General features: G+C 45.7%; 1 protein-coding gene across 1 annotated transcript in view; it reads right to left on the bottom strand.

Moving 5' to 3' along the window:
- The window catches only part of LOC139393070 (coiled-coil domain containing 146), a 64,516-nt gene that overhangs the window by 24,370 nt on the left and 19,951 nt on the right, over window positions 1-20,195 (bottom strand). Inside the window, exons 4-11 of the mRNA XM_071141412.1 lie at window positions 16,012-16,069; window positions 15,223-15,399; window positions 12,055-12,128; window positions 11,514-11,741; window positions 8,519-8,705; window positions 2,138-2,230; window positions 1,727-1,897; window positions 318-406 (exon numbers count right to left, since the gene is read on the bottom strand). Of these exons, the coding sequence (XP_070997513.1) occupies window positions 318-406; window positions 1,727-1,897; window positions 2,138-2,230; window positions 8,519-8,705; window positions 11,514-11,741; window positions 12,055-12,128; window positions 15,223-15,399; window positions 16,012-16,069 (1,077 nt within the window). The remainder of the gene's footprint in view (window positions 1-317; window positions 407-1,726; window positions 1,898-2,137; window positions 2,231-8,518; window positions 8,706-11,513; window positions 11,742-12,054; window positions 12,129-15,222; window positions 15,400-16,011; window positions 16,070-20,195) is intronic.

The raw sequence follows: 20,195 nt of genomic DNA, 5'->3' as shown, positions 1-20,195 counted from the left end.
AGGTTACAGGTTACAGGTTAAGGGTTAAGGCTAGGCGTTAAGGTTACAGGTTAAGGGTTAAGGCGTTAAGGTTACAGGTTAAGGCTAGGCGTTAAGGTTACAGGTTAAGGGTTAAGGCGTTAAGGTTACAGGTTAAGGCTAGGCGTTAAGGTTACAGGTTACAGGTTAAGGGTTAAGGCGTTAAGGCTAGGCGTTAAGGTTACAGGTTAAGGGTTAAGGCGTTAAGGTTACAGGTTAAGGGTTAAGGCTAGGCGTTAAGGTTACAGGTTAAGGGTTAAGGCTAGGCGTTAAGGTCTTCATTCAGCAGTGAGAGCTACCTGGACTGGACCTCCTGGTTCTGCTTCTTGAGTTCATGGATCACCAGACTCTTGCCTCTCAGCTCTTGCTTGATGCGATGATATCTTTGCTGTTGATACATTAAAATAATACATGATCTTTCTTATCTTCTTAGTAAAAACTGATGAGTCAACTTTCCCCAGAGTGCAAGAAAGTCTTAGCTCGTGTGTTTTGTTGTTTTGTTGAGAACATCAACAGGTCACTATGGAAACCATTACCAGAGTCATGCTGAAGCTACACTGTAAGTGATTACTGTAGCTGTAGTAAATGATTGCAGCAAAGGCCTGTTACCTCAGGTCTGTTACCTCAGGTCTGTTACCTCAGGCATGTCGCTGTTGTTATTTGGATTACCTGTGGACATATTACCTCACAATGTGTGTGTTACTTAACTCAGACCGTGTGTGTTATCTCATGTTGTGTGTTATCTCATGTTGTATGTTATCTCAGGTTGTTTGTTATTTCATGTTGTGTGTTATCTCAGGTTGTTTGTTATTTCATGTTGTGTGTTATCTCAGGTTGTATGTTATCTCATGTTGTGTGTTATCTCAGGTCTATATGCAAATGGCCATTGCTATATATGGATCTGTGCCATTCACTTTGAACTGGACTGTGTTTACAACATGAGTGGTGGTGAGTAGATGCGTTTGTTTTGAGATCAAAGCGAGAGCTGTATGTAGCACACGTGCACATTTAGTTCATATTATTTTCTAGTTAGTGAGTTATTAGCCCAGTTCAAGATCATCTGTAGTCGTCAATAGGGGAGTGATTGCTTTCTACAAGACCACAAAAAGTGTACATTTCTAGACATCTTTTAACAGCCAGTCAGGGAAAGAGATTTAGTTTTATCTTAAAGGGGCAGTGTTGTATTTTGAGACAGGCTTCAATAATTTGCCTGATTCTCTGTAATAATGGTGTGGGAATAATAATGCATTTTATTGTGTAAAGTGGAGTCTTGCATCAAACAACACAACAACATTGTCAGTCAAACAGGTTCATGTCAAGCCCTGCATGTTTTATTCTAAAGTCTCATGGAATGTAGACCTACACTGAACACCACACATTGTCTGCTACTGTAGGCTGAATGATAGAACAGATATTTCCATGTTTAAATGTTATGGGATACATTTTCTCCATGTTTTTGATGCTAGAACACTCTGGTAGGCCTACAGACATTATGATCATATAGCTACAGTAGCCTACCTGACCACTGTTAAAACTGTCACTTAAAGAGGGTAGAGCCTCAGTGTTCACAGTAAACACGCGCTGGAAGTTGCACAGAATTTTAACAACGTTCAAGTTCGCGCTCAGCAGACCTGAAATTTGCCCCCAAAAATGGGAGGGAACATTGATGGTGAGATGTTCTATAGTGATCTGATATGATGTGTTTTACCTCAGCCCTGTGGCGGTCCCTGGACTTCTGCTCTCTCTCATCAGCTTTGATCTGAGTCAGACAGCTGAGGGTGTGGAGCTCCTCTCTGTGTCTGTGAGACTGTCTCATCAACTCCTGCTCCTGTTCCACACACTGTTCTATCAGCTGGGTCTCCACCTCCGCTACTGGTTGCTACACACACACACACACACAAACACATTAATGCATATATGAATCAAAATACAATACACAAGCACGCACGCACGCACGCACACACACACACACACACACACACACACACACACACACACACACACAAACGCATATGTGAATCAAAACACACTACACAAGCATGCACACACACACACGTTTATGCCTTACACAAATCAAAAACACACACAAACACACACATTCAAACATATGCTTTATTACCTGATGAATCAAGTTTCTCTTCAGCTTGTCCACTTCTAACTGTATCTCCTGTCTTGTCTTCAGAATCCTGTCACTTTTGGGTTTGACATCCCTCTGTAACAACAACAACCTCTCCTAGTATTACAGTCTCTAAACAGATATGACCTGTCTCTATAACAACCTCTCCTAGTATTAAAGTCTCTAAACAGATATGACCTGTCTCTATAACAACAACCTCTCCTAGTATTACAGTCTCTAAACAGATATGACCTGTCTCTATAACAACAACCTCTCCTAGTATTACAGTCTCTAAACAGATATGACCTGTCTCTATAACAACAACAACCTCTCCTAGTATTACAGTCTCTAAACAGATATGACCTGTCTCTATAACAACAACAACCTCTCCTAGTATTACAGTCTCTAAACAGATATGACCTGTCTCTATAACAACAACAACCTCTCCTAGTATTACAGTCTCTAAACAGATATGACCTGTCTCTATAACAACAACAACCTCTCCTAGTATTAATGTCTCTAAACAGATATGACCTGTCTCTATAACAACAACAACCTCTCCTAGTATTACAGTCTCTAAACAGATATGACCTGTCTCTATAACAACAACAACCTCTCCTAGTATTACAGTCTCTAAACAGATATGACCTGTCTCTATAACAACAACAACCTCTCCTAGTATTAAAGTCTCTAAACAGATATGACCTGTCTCTATGACAACAACCTCTCCTAGTATTACAGTCTCTAAACAGATATGACCTGTCTATAACAACAACAACCTCTCCTAGTATTAATGTCTCTAAACAGATATGACCTGTCTCTATAACAACAACAACCTCTCCTAGTATTACAGTCTCTAAACAGATATGACCTGTCTCTATAACAACAACAACCTCTCCTAGTATTACAGTCTCTAAACAGATATGACCTGTCTCTATAACAACAACAACCTCTCCTAGTATTACAGTCTCTAAACAGATATGACCTGTCTCTATAACAACAACCTCTCCTAGTATTAATGTCTCTAAACAGATATGACCTGTCTCTATGACAACAACCTCTCCTAGTATTACAGTCTCTAAACAGATATGACCTGTCTATAACAACAACAACCTCTCCTAGTATTACAGTCTCTAAACAGATATGACCTGTCTCTATAACAACAACAACCTCTCCTAGTATTACAGTCTCTAAACAGATATGACCTGTCTCTATAACAACAACAACCTCTCCTAGTATTACAGTCTCTAAACAGATATGACCTGTCTCTATAACAACAACAACCTCTCCTAGTATTACAGTCTCTAAACAGATATGACCTGTCTCTATAACAACAACAACCTCTCCTAGTATTACAGTCTCTAAACAGATATGACCTGTCTCTATAACAACAACAACCTCTCCTAGTATTACAGTCTCTAAACAGATATGACCTGTCTCTATAACAACAACAACCTCTCCTAGTATTACAGTCTCTAAACAGATATGACCTGTCTCTATAACAACAACAACCTCTCATAGTATTACAGTCTCTAAACAGATATGACCTGTCTCTGTAACAACAACAACCTCTCCTAGTATTACAGTCTCTAAACAGATATGACCTGTCTCTATAACAACAACAACCTCTCCTAGTATTACAGTCTCTAAACAGATATGACATGTCTCTATAACAACAACAACCTCTCCTAGTATTACAGTCTCTAAACAGATATGGCCTGTCTGTAACAACAACAACCTCTCCTAGTATTACAGTCTCTAAACAGATATGACCTGTCTCTATAACAACAACAACCTCTCCTAGTATTACAGTCTCTAAACAGATATGACCTGTCTCTATAACAACAACAACCTCTCCTAGTATTACAGTCTCTAAACAGATATGACCTGTCTCTATAACAACAACAACCTCTCCTAGTATTACAGTCTCTAAACAGATATGACCTGTCTATAACAACCTCTCCTAGTATTACAGTCTCTAAACAGATATGACCTGTCTCTATAACAACAACAACCTCTCCTAGTATTACAGTCTCTAAACAGATATGACCTGTCTATAACAACAACAACCTCTCCTAGTATTACAGTCTCTAAACAGATATGACCTGTCTCTATAACAACAACCTCTCCTAGTATTACAGTCTCTAAACAGATATGACCTGTCTATAACAACAACAACCTCTCCTAGTATTAATGTCTCTAAACAGATATGACCTGTCTCTATAACAACAACAACCTCTCCTAGTATTACAGTCTCTAAACAGATATGACCTGTCTCTATAACAACAACAACCTCTCCTAGTATTACAGTCTCTAAACAGATATGACCTGTCTATAACAACCTCTCCTAGTATTACAGTCTCTAAACAGATATGACCTGTCTCTGTAACAACAACAACCTCTCCTAGTATTACAGTCTCTAAACAGATATGACCTGTCTCTATAACTACAACAACCTCTCCTAGTAGTACAGTCTCTAAACAGATATGACCTGTCTGTAACAACAACAACCTCTCCTAGTATTACAGTCTCTAAACAGATATGACATGTCTGTTACAACAACAACCTCTCCTAGTATTACAGTCTCTAAACAGATATGACCTGTCTCTATGACAACAACCTCTCCTAGTATTACAGTCTCTAAACAGATATGACCTGTCTCTATAACAACAACAACCTCTCCTAGTATTACAGTCTCTAAACAGATATGACCTGTCTCTATAACAACAACAACCTCTCCTAGTATTACAGTCTCTAAACAGATATGACCTGTCTCTATAACAACAACAACCTCTCCTAGTATTACAGTCTCTAAACAGATATGACCTGTCTCTATAACAACAACAACCTCTCCTAGTATTACAGTCTCTAAACAGATATGACCTGTCTCTATAACAACAACAACCTCTCCTAGTATTACAGTCTCTAAACAGATATGACCTGTCTCTATAACAACAACAACCTCTCCTAGTATTACAGTCTCTAAACAGATATGACCTGTCTCTATAACAACAACCTCTCCTAGTATTACAGTCTCTAAACAGATATGACCTGTCTCTGTAACAACAACAACCTCTCCTAGTATTAAAGTCTCTAAACAGATATGACCTGTCTCTATAACAACAACCTCTCCTAGTATTACAGTCTCTAAACAGATATGACCTGTCTCTATAACAACAACAACCTCTCCTAGTATTACAGTCTCTAAACAGATATGACATGTCTCTATAACAACAACAACCTCTCCTAGTATTACAGTCTCTAAACAGATATGGCCTGTCTGTAACAACAACAACCTCTCCTAGTATTACAGTCTCTAAACAGATATGACCTGTCTCTATAACAACAACAACCTCTCCTAGTATTACAGTCTCTAAACAGATATGACCTGTCTCTATAACAACAACAACCTCTCCTAGTATTACAGTCTCTAAACAGATATGACCTGTCTCTATAACAACAACAACCTCTCCTAGTATTACAGTCTCTAAACAGATATGACCTGTCTATAACAACCTCTCCTAGTATTACAGTCTCTAAACAGATATGACCTGTCTCTATAACAACAACAACCTCTCCTAGTATTACAGTCTCTAAACAGATATGACCTGTCTATAACAACAACAACCTCTCCTAGTATTACAGTCTCTAAACAGATATGACCTGTCTCTATAACAACAACCTCTCCTAGTATTACAGTCTCTAAACAGATATGACCTGTCTATAACAACAACAACCTCTCCTAGTATTAATGTCTCTAAACAGATATGACCTGTCTCTATAACAACAACAACCTCTCCTAGTATTACAGTCTCTAAACAGATATGACCTGTCTCTATAACAACAACAACCTCTCCTAGTATTACAGTCTCTAAACAGATATGACCTGTCTATAACAACCTCTCCTAGTATTACAGTCTCTAAACAGATATGACCTGTCTCTGTAACAACAACAACCTCTCCTAGTATTACAGTCTCTAAACAGATATGACCTGTCTCTATAACTACAACAACCTCTCCTAGTAGTACAGTCTCTAAACAGATATGACCTGTCTGTAACAACAACAACCTCTCCTAGTATTACAGTCTCTAAACAGATATGACATGTCTGTTACAACAACAACCTCTCCTAGTATTACAGTCTCTAAACAGATATGACCTGTCTCTATGACAACAACCTCTCCTAGTATTACAGTCTCTAAACAGATATGACCTGTCTCTATAACAACAACAACCTCTCCTAGTATTACAGTCTCTAAACAGATATGACCTGTCTCTATAACAACAACAACCTCTCCTAGTATTACAGTCTCTAAACAGATATGACCTGTCTCTATAACAACAACAACCTCTCCTAGTATTACAGTCTCTAAACAGATATGACCTGTCTCTATAACAACAACAACCTCTCCTAGTATTACAGTCTCTAAACAGATATGACCTGTCTCTATAACAACAACAACCTCTCCTAGTATTACAGTCTCTAAACAGATATGACCTGTCTCTATAACAACAACAACCTCTCCTAGTATTACAGTCTCTAAACAGATATGACCTGTCTCTATAACAACAACCTCTCCTAGTATTACAGTCTCTAAACAGATATGACCTGTCTCTGTAACAACAACAACCTCTCCTAGTATTAAAGTCTCTAAACAGATATGACCTGTCTCTATAACAACAACCTCTCCTAGTATTACAGTCTCTAAACAGATATGACCTGTCTCTATAACAACAACAACCTCTCCTAGTATTACAGTCTCTAAACAGATATGACCTGTCTCTGTAACAACAACCTCTCCTAGTATTACAGTCTCTAAACAGATATGACCTGTCTCTATAACAACAACAACCTCTCCTAGTATTACAGTCTCTAAACAGATATGACCTGTCTATAACAACAACAACCTCTCCTAGTATTACAGTCTCTAAACAGATATGACCTGTCTCTATAAAAACAACAACCTCTCCTAGTATTAAAGTCTCTAAACATAGATAGCACCTTTTTTTCTAAGAGTACACTGTCTAGAACATAAAAGGGTTCTTTGGCTGTCCCCATAGAAGAACACTTTGAAGAATCCTACTTGGTTCCAGGTAGAACCCTTTTGGGTTACACGTAGAACACTTTCCACAGAGGGTTCTACATGGAACCCAAAAGGGTTCTTTCTACCTGGAACTATAAAATGGTTCTTCTATGGGGACAGCCGAAGAACGCTTTTGGAACCCTTTTTTTCTAAGAGTGTGCACGACTTCTACAGTAGTGCCCTATTGTCAGGAACAGCGTTCCATTTGGGACACAGGCCTCCCCTCCGTTGCATAGTGTTTTATACAACTGTGGCAGACGGCGAAGCTCAAATCAGATCAGAAGTCAACTGAGGAAATAAATAATGACACAGATGAATAATTGGATTGAGTTCATAAAACCGGGAGAACATTATATTGTGTAAGGTTTCCTTCATTAATAGGGGAAGTTCCACATGCGTCACTACACCAACGTCTTTCATGTTTTATGGTGTAAAATCTGCTGATGCTTTTCCAGTTCCTCTCTCTGTCTGTCACTCATGTCCCATGTGGACATTTATGATCCTGTGAGTGACGTGTGTCACTGCCACTTGGATCTCTGGACACATCATCAAGGAAGCACCGAGGCCAATGAGGGGATGACATGCCAACCAATTAAAATCTATAAAATCTATATTTTAAAGTGAGAGAGATATACCGTTACATAGTCCATACATATTGAAAGTGGAGGTCGTGCAGGAGCTGTGTGTGAACTGTGAACTCCACTGACTTATCGTGCAGGAGCTGTGTGTGAACTGTGAACTCCACTGACTTGTCGTGCAGGAGCTGTGTGTGAACTGTGAACTCCACTGACTTGTCGTGCAGGAGCTGTGTGTGAACTGTGAACTCCACTGACTCTTCGTGCAGGAGCTGTGTGTGAACTGTGAACTCCATTGACTTGTCGTGCAGCAGAGCTGTGGACTAGACCATTGTGGGCCTGTTTGGTGTTAGTGTGTGAACTGTGAACTAACTGTAGACTTGGTCTTGTCATGCAGTAGCTGAGTGGGGACCACAACACTGTGGGCCTGTTTGGTGTTAGTGTGTGAACTGTGAACTAACTGTAGACTTGGTCTTGTCATGCAGTAGCTGAGTGGGGACCACAACACTGTGGGCCTGTTTGGTGTTAGTGTGTGAACTGTGAACTAACTGTAGACTTGGTCTTGTCATGCAGTAGCTGAGTGTGGACCAGAACACTGTGGGCCTGTTTGGTGTTAATGTGTGAACTGTGAACTAACTGTAGACTTGGTCTTGTCATGCAGTAGCTGAGTGTGGACCACAACACTGTGGGCCTGTTTGGTGTTAATGTGTGAACTGTGAACTAACTGTAGACTTGGTCTTGTCATGCAGTAGCTGAGTGTAGACCAGCGCGTCCTGGGCCTGTTTGAGCTGCAGCTCCACCTTCTTCAGCTCTCTGAGCTGCCGGTCCCTCTCACGCTGATTTCGTGCCAGGTTCTCATGCACGGTCTTCCTTTCCATGATACAGTGGCCTGTATTGATGTCCAGCATTCCTCTGACAAATAGAGAGAGACAGAGAGAGAGAGAGAGAGAGACACAGAGAGAGAGACACAGAGGGACACAGAGAGAGAGAGACACAGAGAGAGAGAGAGAGAGAGAGAGAGAGACACAGAGGGACACAGAGAGAGAGAGACAGAGAGAGAGAGAGAGAGAGAGAGAGAGACATACAGCGAGAGAGAGAGACACAGAGGGACACAGAGAGAGAGACACAGAGGAGAGAGAGAGAGAGAGAGAGAGAGAGAGAGAGAGAGACACAGAGGGACACAGAGAGAGAGAGACACAGAGAGAGAGAGAGAGAGAGAGGGAGACATACAGAGAGAGAGAGAGTGTGAGAGAAAGAGAGAGAGAGAGACATACAGAGAGAGAGAGTGAGAGAGAGAGAGAGAGGCATACAGAGTGAGAGAGAGACAGAGTGAGAGAGAGAGAGACATACAGAGAGAGAGAGAGAAATAGAGAGCGAAAGAGCGAGAGGGAGGGAGAGAGAGAGAGAGAGAGAGAGAGAGAACTCATAGGAAAACCCCAATATCATTGTTCCCCACAGCACTGTCCCCTTATATCTGCCAAAGCCTACATAGAACCAGTAAGATAGAGAAGCTGCATATGGTTCCCATCAGTCTAGTTACAGTGGAATGGGTTTTTGTGCCGTCCTTGTGCTACGGCCAGAGGGGAGAAACAGTAAAGGCCCTGCAGGACAGGTCCCAGTGGGGGGCTCTGAGAGACAGCATCTGGACTAATGGGGACAATACAACCTAATGCATCCACATCACAATGATTGAAAACCTTGTCAAAATGAATGTGGGATAATTAGAAAATGTTCTGACTCTTACTGGACACATCAAGCTCTGTCTGTTCTGTGCATGTGGCTCCAACATTTAGTTTTTTTATGCATTGTTGTTCATTCTGTTGGGAACTCTTGAAAACAAGATGGTGGGAACATCACTATCCAGGGATTTACCTCACGCAATTAAATATGTTCAGGAGAAGGCAGTGATACAATAAACAATGTATCAACAGTGTTATGTACAGTTGAAGTCGGAAGTTTACATACACTTAGGTTGGAGTCATTAAAACTCCTTTTTCAACCACTCCACTGTCACGCCCTGATCTGTTTCACCTGTCCTTGTGATTGTCTCCACCCCCTCCAGGTGTCGCTTATTTTCCCCAGGGTATTTATCCCTGTGTTTCCTGTTTCTCTGAGCCAGTGTATTTATCCCTGTGTTTCCTGTTTCTCTGTGCCAGTGTATTTATCCCTGTGTTTCCTGTCTCTCTGTGCCAGTGTATTTATCCCTGTGTTTCCTGTTTCTCTGTGCCAGTGTATTTATCCCTGTGTTTCCTGTCTCTCTGTGCCAGTGTATTTATCCCTGTGTTTCCTGTTTCTCTGTGCCAGTGTATTTATCCCTGTGTTTCCTGTCTCTCTGTGCCAGGGTATGTATCCCTCTGCTACCTGTCTCTCTGTGCCAGTTCGTCTTGTATGTTTCCAAGTCAACCAGCGTTTTTCCGGTTCTCCTGCTTTTTGCATTCTCCTTTTTCTAGTCCTCCTGGTTTTGGCCCTTGCCTGTTCTGGACTCTGTACCCGCCTGCCTGACCATTCTGCCTGCCCTGACCTCGAGCCTGCCTGACCATTCTACCTGCCCTGACCTCGAGCCTGCCTGGACTCTGTACGCGCCTGCCTGACCATTGTGCCTGCCCAGACCTCGAGCCTGCCTGGACTCTGTACCCGCCTGTCTGACCATTGTGCCTGCCCTGACCTCGAGCCTGTCTGGACTCTGTACCCGCCTGCCTGACCATTGTGCCTGCCCTGACCTCGAGCCTGTCTGGACTCTGTACCCGCCTGCCTGACCTCGAGCCTGTCTGGACTCTGTACCCGCCTGCCTGACCTCGAGCCTGTCTTGACTCTGATCTGGTTTTGACCTTTTGCCTGTACTCGACCATTCTCTTGCCTTCCCCTTTGGATTAATTAAACATTGTAAGACTCCAACCATTTGCCCTCTGTGTCTGCATTTGGGTCTCGCCTTGGTGACTTGATATCCACAAATTTCTTGTTAACAAACTATAGTTTTGGCAAGTTGGTTAGGACATCTACTTTGTGCATGACACAAGTCATTTTTCCAACAATTGTTTACAGACAGATTATTTCACTTCTAATTCACTGTATCACAATTCTAGTGGGTCAGAAGATTACATACACTAAGTTGACTGCCTTTGAACAGTTTGGAAAATTCCAGAAAATTATGTCATGGCTTTCGACACTTCTGATAGGCTAATTAACATAATTTGAGTCAATTGAAGGTGAACCTGTGGATGTATTTCCACAAGTCTGGTTCATCCTTGGGAGCAATTTCCAAACGCCTGAAGGTACCATGTTCATCTGTACAAACAATAGTACGCAAGTATAAACACCATGGGACCACGCAGCCATCATACCGCTCAGGAAGGAGACGCGTTCTGTCTCCTAGAGATTCATGCATATTATTGTGGGAAGCTTGTGGAAGGCTACCCAAAACAATTTAATGGCAATGCTAACAAATACTAATTGAGTGTATGTAAACTTCTGACCCACTGGGAATGTGATGAAAGAAATAAAAGCTGAAATAAATAATAATAATAATAATAATAATTATATTATTCTGATATTTCACATTCTTAAAATAAAGTGGTGATCCTAACTGACCTAAGACAGGGAATTTTTACTGGGATTAAATGTCAGGAATTGTGAAAAACTTCCGACTTCAACTGTATGTACTATCGCTGCATACAGATGCTGCTCTAGATACATGGACATTGTCTGCAGCCAGTCCTGTACCTCTGTCCCATCATAATGACCTCCTTCTCCTTGGTCATCTCCTGCTCTTTCTGCAGCATGCTGTGTTCCCTCTCGGCAGCCTCCAGGTGTGCCCTGCGCCCCTCCACCTGCCTCCTCACCTCCCTCTTCTCCTCCTCCAGGGAGCGACAGCGGGCCTCCGTCATCTTCTGCAGAGCCGCCACCTCAGACAGCTGCTCGTCTAGGGCCGCCTTACTTTTCTCAACCTCCCTGGCCACCACAGAGGAAGACATACATGACACCAGGCTGGTAGACTGTAGGCCTAACCCAGCGAGCAAAACAGCCTGCAAAGACGTCATTCCAGACAGTTTTGACAGAGACATTGGTCTGTAGGGTTAGCCGTTTACTCTTGGTAGGTGCCCCAAAAACCTTGGACTGGTTCAAGATTTATGTTGGGAGTCTCCCTTCCATGACTCATGAACATGGCCTTACTTCCTGCTTTAGTAGCTACAGAGTTAGTTATGAAGGTTATGTATAGCACATCACCAATACATGAATTCATAGCCAGCCACATCTTACGTACATCTTTTTCCTGCTGATCCTCTCAATCTCCTTCCCCAACTGGCCAGGCACAGACAGAAGCTGGGCCAACTCAGCCTGGTGACACAAGACAACACACCGTAGAGAAGGACATTATAGGAAGACTAATGAGCTCTTCTACTTCAATGGTAGATAATGCCCTTCTCTATGTTGTTTTAAACACAAGACTGACCCTCTACCACTCTCTAACACCCCTCTACCACCCTCTGCCCTCCCTCTGCCTTCCCTCTGCACTCCCTCTGCCCTCCCTCTGCCTTCCCTCTGCCTTCCCTCTGCACTCCCTCTGCCCTCCCTCTGCCCTCCCTCTACCCTCCCTCTGCCACCCTCTACCACCCTCTACCCTCCCTCTGCCACTCCCTCTGCCTTCCCTCTGCACTCCCTCTGCCCTCCCTCTACCCTCCCTCTGCCCTCCCTCTGCCCTCCCTCTACCCTCCCTCTACCCTCCCTCTGCCCTCCCTCTACCCTCCCTCTGCCCACCCTCTGCACTCCCTCTGCCACTCCCTCTGCCCTCCCTCTGCCACTCCCTCTACCACCCTCTGCCCTCCCTCTGCCCTCCCTCTGCCACTCCCTCTGCTCTCCCTCTGTCCTCCCTCTGCCACTCCCTCTGTCCTCCCTCTGCCACTCACTCTACCACCCTCTGTCCTCCCTCTGCCCTCCCTCTGTCCTCCCTCTGCCCTCCCTCTGTCCTCCCTCTGTCCTCCCTCTGCCCTCCCTCTGCCACTCCCTCTACCACCCTCTGCCACTCCCTCTGCCCTCCCTCTGCCACCCTCTGCCCACCCTCTGCCCTCCCTCTGCCCTCCCTCTACCACCCTCTGCCCTCCCTCTGCCCTCCCTCTGCCGCCCTCTACCACCCTCTGCCCTCCCTCTGCCCTCCCTCTACCACCCTCTGCCCTCCCTCTGCCACCCTCTGCCCTCCCTCTGCACTCCCTCTACCACCCTCTGCCCTCCCTCTGCCGCCCTCTACCACCCTCTACCCTCCCTATGCCACCCTCTGCACTCCCTCTACCGCCCTCTGCCCTCCTTCTACCACCCTCTACCCTCCCTCTACCCCCCCTCTGCCACCCTCTACCAACCTCTGCCCTCCCTCTACCACCCTCTACCCTCCCTCTGCCGCCCTCTACCACCCTCTGCCCTCCCTCTACCACCCTTTACCCTCCCTCTACCCTCCCTCTGCCACCCTCTACCACCCTCTGCCCTCCCTCTACCCTCCCTCTACCCTCCCTCTGCCACCCTCTACCACCCTCTGCCCTCCCTCTCCCCTCCCTCTGCCACCCTCTGCCCTCCCTCTACCACCCTCTACCCTCCCTCTACCACCCTCTGCCCTCCCTCTACCACCCTCTACCCTCCCTCTACCACCCTCTACCCTCCCTCTGCCACCCTCTACCACCCTCTGCCCTGCCTCTACCCTCCCTCTACCCTCCCTCTGCCACCCTCTACCACCCTCTGCCCTCCCTCTACCACCCTCTACCCACCCTCTGCCCTCCCTCTACCCTCCCTCTGCCACCCTCTACCCTCCCTCTGCCTCCCTCTGCCCTCCCTCTGCACTCCCTCTACCACCCTCTGCCCTCCCTCTGCCGCCCTCTACCACCCTCTACCCTCCCTCTGCCACCCTCTGCCCTCCCTCTACCACCCTCTACCCTCCCTCTACCACCCTCTGCCCTCCCTCTACCACCCTCTACCCTCCCTCTACCACCCTCTACCCTCCCTCTGCCACCCTCTACCACCCTCTGCCCTGCCTCTACCCTCCCTCTACCCTCCCTCTGCCACCCTCTACCACCCTCTGCCCTCCCTCTACCACCCTCTACCCACCCTCTGCCCTCCCTCTACCCTCCCTCTTCCACCCTCTACCCTCCCTCTGCCTCCCTCTGCCCTCCCTCTGCACTCCCTCTACCACCCTCTGCCCTCCCTCTGCCGCCCTCTACCACCCTCTACCCTCCCTCTGCCCTCCCTCTGCCACCCTCTGCACTCCCTCTACCACCCTCTGCCCTCCCTCTACCACCCTCTACCCTCCCTCTACCCCCCCTCTGCCACCCTCTACCAACCTCTGCCCTCCCTCTACCACCCTCTACCCTCCATCTGCCGCCCTCTACCACCCTCTGCCCTCCCTCTACCACCCTCTACCCTCCCTCTACCCTCCCTCTGCCACCCTCTACCACCCCTCTACCCTCCCTCTACCCTCCCTCTGCCACCCTCTACCACCCTCTGCCCTCCCTCTACCCTCCCTCTACCCTCCCTCTGCCACCCTCTGCCCTCCCTCTACCACCCTCTACCACCCTCTGCCCTCCCTCTACCACCCTCTACCCTCCCTCTACCACCCTGTACCCTCCCTCTGCCACCCTCTACCACCCTCTGCCCTCCCTCTACCCTCCCTCTACCCTCCCTCTGCAACCCTCTACCACCCTCTGCCCTCCCTCTACCACCCTCTACCCACCCTCTGCCCTCCCTCTACCCTCCCTCTGCCACCCTCTACCCTCCCTCTGCCTCCCTCTGCCCTCCCTCTGCCCTCCCTCTACCCTCCCTCTACCACCCTCTACCCTCCCTCTACCACCCTCTACCCTCCCTCTGCCCTCCCTCTGCCCTCCCTCTACCCTCCCTCTGCCCTCCCTCTACCCTCCCTCTGCCCTCCCTCTACCCTCCCTCTACCACCCTCTACCCTCCCTCTGCCTCCCTCTGCCTCCCTCTACCACCCTCTACCCTCCCTCTACCACCCTCTACCCTCCCTCTGCCCTCCCTCTACCACACTCTACCCTCCCTCTACCCTCCCTCTGCCCTCCCTCTACCCTCCCTCTGCCCTCCCTCTACCTCCCTCTACCCTCCCTCTACCCTCCCTCTACCACCCTCTGCCCTCCCTCTGCCCTCCCTCTACCACCCTCTACCTCCCTCTACCACCCTCTACCCTCCCTCTGCCCTCCCTCTACCCTCCCTCTACCCTCCCTCTATCTCCCTCTACCACCCTCTACCTCCCTCTACCACCCTCTACCCTCCCTCTGCCCTCCCTCTACCTCCCTCTACCACCCTCTACCTCCCTCTACCACCCTCTACCCTCCCTCTGCCCTCCCTCTACCCTCCCTCTACCTCCCTCTACCTCCCTCTACCCTCTACCCTCCCTCTACCTCCCTCTACCCTCCCTCTGTCCTCTCCAACCTGTCACCTGGTTGTTTACTATGCTGTCCTTCTTGTGGTCCAGTTCTCTCTGCTCCCTGGTCATCAGTTTGTGTCTGGCCTCCATGTCCTCCAGCAGGCTGTGTATCTCCTGTCTCCTCTGAGACACCTCCTTCCTCAGCTCCTCACTGCTGTCCTTCAGGGCTTTCGCACGCTTCTCCAGCTCCTGAGGACACACCAGGAGCAATGGCTTGTGGGACATACAAAATACATCAACATTGACACAAATACACATTCATGCAAGTGCAAATCATGGACACACACACAGTACTGTGCCAGCTACTTGAAGGGGATATCAAAGGTAATAGCTGGGTCGTGACTTTCCTGGGAGTCTGATTATATACATCCATGTGATTATAGTGTAGCTGTACTGGGTGTTAAAAAGTAACTACTATTTAACTGTAACCAAACCAACTGTAATAACAAGTTCATTAAAGGAGTAATGTAAAATATCATTAGATCAATGATCGGGCCTCTCTTAGTGGTAGACACAGAACCATGTATGGTACCACAACCCAGTGACAACGAGGAGACTGAACCGTCAAGAAGCCAGCCTCATCAATCAAGCATTTGGACAAGGATGCCTCGAGGCGAAGACACCGTCTGTTTCTCTGTCCTCTCACTGTGTGTGTCATTTCTCTGCTTCTAAATGAGGGATTTACTGCTATAGGTGACATGAAGAAATGTCATGCTGTGGTGACAGGTGTATGATGGGACAGATCACGTGAATGACTATCAACGGGAGATGAATCTGTGACTGTTGCACTGAGATACTTACAACTGGTTTGGGTTGAGACTCATACTCTTTCTCCAGGCAAAGCTTCTCTTCTGTGAGACTGTAAACAGACACGGCATCATTTACAGCACGTGTCAGACTCCTTCCACGGAGGGCCGAGTGTCTGCAGGCTTTCACTCTTCACTTGTACTTGACTGATGAATTCAGGTCACTAATTAGTAAGGAACTCCCCTTACCTGGTTGTCTAGGTCTTAATTGAAAAGAAAAACCTAAAACCCACAGACACTAGGACCTCCATGGAACGATGTCGACACCCCTGATTTAGAGGAAGGAACAAGAGGAAGGAACTTGAACATAAATTCTCAGAAATACAGAGAAGATGAAAAAGTGACCAACGTTGACGCCAAGCTTAAGAAACAAGTGGCTGTGCAATAGGCTCAAGTAACCTTGCCTCGGCCTTAGCTCAACCCCCTAACACAGTGGTGGAGGACAGACGACCAGGGTTCTACTGTAACTCAGTTGATAAAAACAGGCAGGGAAATATAGCCATGTAGCCATACTGAAAATATGCATTGCTTTCAGAAAAGTGTTGGTCAAATTCTGAGAGTTTCTTGACAACATCTGAGTGAAACAGTGGTTGCTACTATGTGGAAGGTTCAACTGAGGTCAACTGTTAACAGGGTTCAGGTATGTAAGTCCAGTGGTAGATATTACATTCCTGACACTTATAAAATATCCTCAGTGAGAAATTGCTGGGTGGATAGACAGCCCTCCAGGCTACTTTCACAGCACTTGTGTTGCTTCATGGTCATCTGTAAATAATGCATTTGAAGCTAAAATGACTGACAGTTGAATTCCTGTTTATCTGTCTGGCTTGTGATCAAGGGCTTAACATTGCACATCTGAAGACATATCTTCCCAGTGAGCATCTGTCTGTCGTATGGAGGGTAGTTCACCAGGGGAAGAGAGGAGGCTGCCAAACGGACTGTCAGAGCTATACGCATCCACAAGATAATATACAACAAGAGACAGCCGAGTTCATTACAACATCTAGTCAGAATGCAATGTAAGCAATGGTTTTCATTTAGCCTCATATTTCAATTACTGCTGTAGGTCTTCTCATCTTAACAATAGGAACAACATTTACCCACAGACCCACAGATAGGAAGGTCATATCTTCAGGAACAACATTTACCCACAGATAGGAAGGTCATATCTTCAGGAACAACATTTACCCACAGATAGGAAGGTCATATCTTCAGGAACAACATTTACCCACAGACCCACAGATAGGAAGGTCATATCTTCAGGAACAACATTTACCCAAAGATAGGAAGGTCATATCTTCAGGAACAACATTTACCCACAGATAGGAAGGTCATATCTTCAGGAACAACAATTACCCACAGACCCACAGATAGGAAGGTCATATCTTCAGGAACAACATTTACCCACAGACCCACAGATAGGAAGGTCATATCTTCAGGAACAACATTTACCCACAGACCCACAGATAGGAAGGTCATATCTTCAGGAACAACATTTACCCACAGACCCACAGATAGGAAGGTCATATCTTCAGGAACAACATTTACCCACAGACCCACAGATAGGAAGGTCATATCTTCAGGAACAACATTTACCCACAGACCCACAGATAGGAAGGTCATATCTTCAGGAACAACATTTACCCACAGACCCACAGATAGGAAGGTCATATCTTCAGGAACAACATTTACCCACAGACCCACAGATAGGAAGGTCATATCTTCAGGAACAACATTTACCCACAGACCCACAGATAGGAAGGTCATATCTTCAGGAACAACATTTACCCACAGACCCACAGATAGGAAGGTCATATCTTCAGGAACAACATTTACCCACAGACCCACAGATAGGAAGGTCATATCTTCAGGAACAACATTTACCCACAGACCCACAGATAGGAAGGTCATATCTTCAGGAACAACATTTACCCACAGACCCACAGATAGGAAGGTCATATCTTCAGGAACAACATTTACCCACAGACCCACAGATAGGAAGGTCATATCTTCAGGAACAACATTTACCCACAGATAGGAAGGTCATATCTTCAGGAACAATGTGAATATCATTTACCCACAGATAGGAAGGTCTTATCTTCAGGAACAACATTTACCCACAGATAGGAAGGTCATTTCTTCAGGAACAATGTGAATATCATTTACCCACAGATAGGAAGGTAATATCTTCAGGAACAATGTGAATATCATTTACCCACAGATAGGAAGGTCATTTCTTCAGGAACAATGTGAATATCATTTAACCACAGATAGGAAGGTCATATCTTCAGGAACAATGTGAATATCATTTACCCACAGATAGGAAGGTCATTTCTTCAGGAACAATGTGAATATCATTTACCCACAGATAGGAAGGTAATATCTTCAGGAACAATGTGAATATCATTTACCCACAGATAGGAAGGTCATTTCTTCAGGAACAATGTGAATATCATTTAACCACAGATAGGAAGGTCATATCTTCAGGAACAATGTGAATATCATTTACCCACAGATAGGAAGGTCATTTCTTCAGGAACAATGTGAATATAATTTACCCACAGATAGGAAGGTCATATCTTCAGGAACAATGTGAATATCATTTACCCACAGATAGGAAGGTCATTTCTTCAGGAACAATGTGAATATCATTTAACCACAGATAGGAAGGTCATATCTTCAGGAACAATGTGAATATCATTTACCCACAGATAGGAAGGTCATTTCTTCAGGAACAATGTGAATATCATTTACCCACAGATAGGAAGGTCATATCTTCAGGAACAATGTGAATATCATTTACCCACAGATAGGAAGTTCATATATTCAGGAACAATGTGAATATCATTTACCCACAGATACGAAGGTCATTTCTTCAGGAACAATGTGAATATCATTTACCCACAGATAGGAAGGTCATATCTTCAGGAACAATGTGAATATCATTTACCCACAGATAGGAAGTTCATATCTTCAGGAACAATGTGAATATCATTTACCCACAGATAGGAAGGTCATATCTTCAGGAACAATGTGTTCTAGGCCCCGTCCCTGGTGAATCATAGTGTACGTCTCAAATGGTACCCTAATATCTATGTAGTGCACTACTTTTGACCAGAGCCCTATGGTCCCTGGTCTAATGTAGTACATTATAATAGGGTGCCATTTGGGACAGCCATGGCCGTATTCTAGTCCTTGCTGATTAAATGACTGATGAAGAGACCTTTCCTTTCATGTCCTCTTTCTTGGTTTTTTACACAAGCTTGTTTCATCAGTTGCTAAGCAATGTTCCAATGGCCTCTCCGTGGCCTTTCTAACTGTGTGTGTTGTGCAGAGAGAGGACAGCAGCGTTCTTTTCCGTGCTGTGTTTCGGAGGCGTGCTTGACCTTTCGGACACAAGGACAGGAGTGTTGTTGAGAACAAGTGGAGGAGACTAGTGACACAGCTGGCTAGAGCCAGAGGCACACCTAATAATAATGAATCATTGGGTTATATTTGTCCTGTTTCATTATACGCGTGTGTGAAATGGAAATGTGTTTATTGCATATCCCCCTGAGACACCCTCAGAGACTGGGGTCACAGCCAGGGTCAGCCATTATCAACAGCAACCTTGGAGCAATTAGGGTTAAGTGCCTTGTCAAGGGCACAATGGAAGATTTTTCACTTTGTCGCTAAGGGATTCGAACTAGTGACCTTTCAGTTACTGGCCCAACGCTCTTACCCCTGGGCTACATGCCGCACATACCACTTCCAGGACTAACTGGACTAAAGTGGCTCAAGAGCTGGGCATAGCCTTAACCTCAGACAGAGACAGACACAGACAGACAGACACACAGACAGACACAAAGACAGGTAGATACACAGACACACAGACAGATAGACACACACACACACACACACACAGACACACACACACAGAGACACACACACACAGAGACACACACACACAGACACACACACACACACACACACACACACACACACAGACAGATCTCTGACTGCTGAGAGCTGGGGTGGGGAGATGGGAGTCACAGACAGACACAGGTACTGATGGGTCATATGACAGGGCAGAGATGTGGTCAGCTGGCTCAGCTCATCACCCTCAGGTAGGAGGGGAATCACACAGGTCCTAGTGACACACACACACACACACAGACACACACACACAGAGACACACAC

This window comes from Oncorhynchus clarkii, chromosome 33, assembly GCF_045791955.1.
Source record: "Oncorhynchus clarkii lewisi isolate Uvic-CL-2024 chromosome 33, UVic_Ocla_1.0, whole genome shotgun sequence".
Lineage (NCBI taxonomy): Eukaryota > Metazoa > Chordata > Actinopteri > Salmoniformes > Salmonidae > Oncorhynchus > Oncorhynchus clarkii.
Note: the sequence above shows the minus strand (reverse complement) of the source record. Positions and strands in the feature narration are given on the sequence as shown.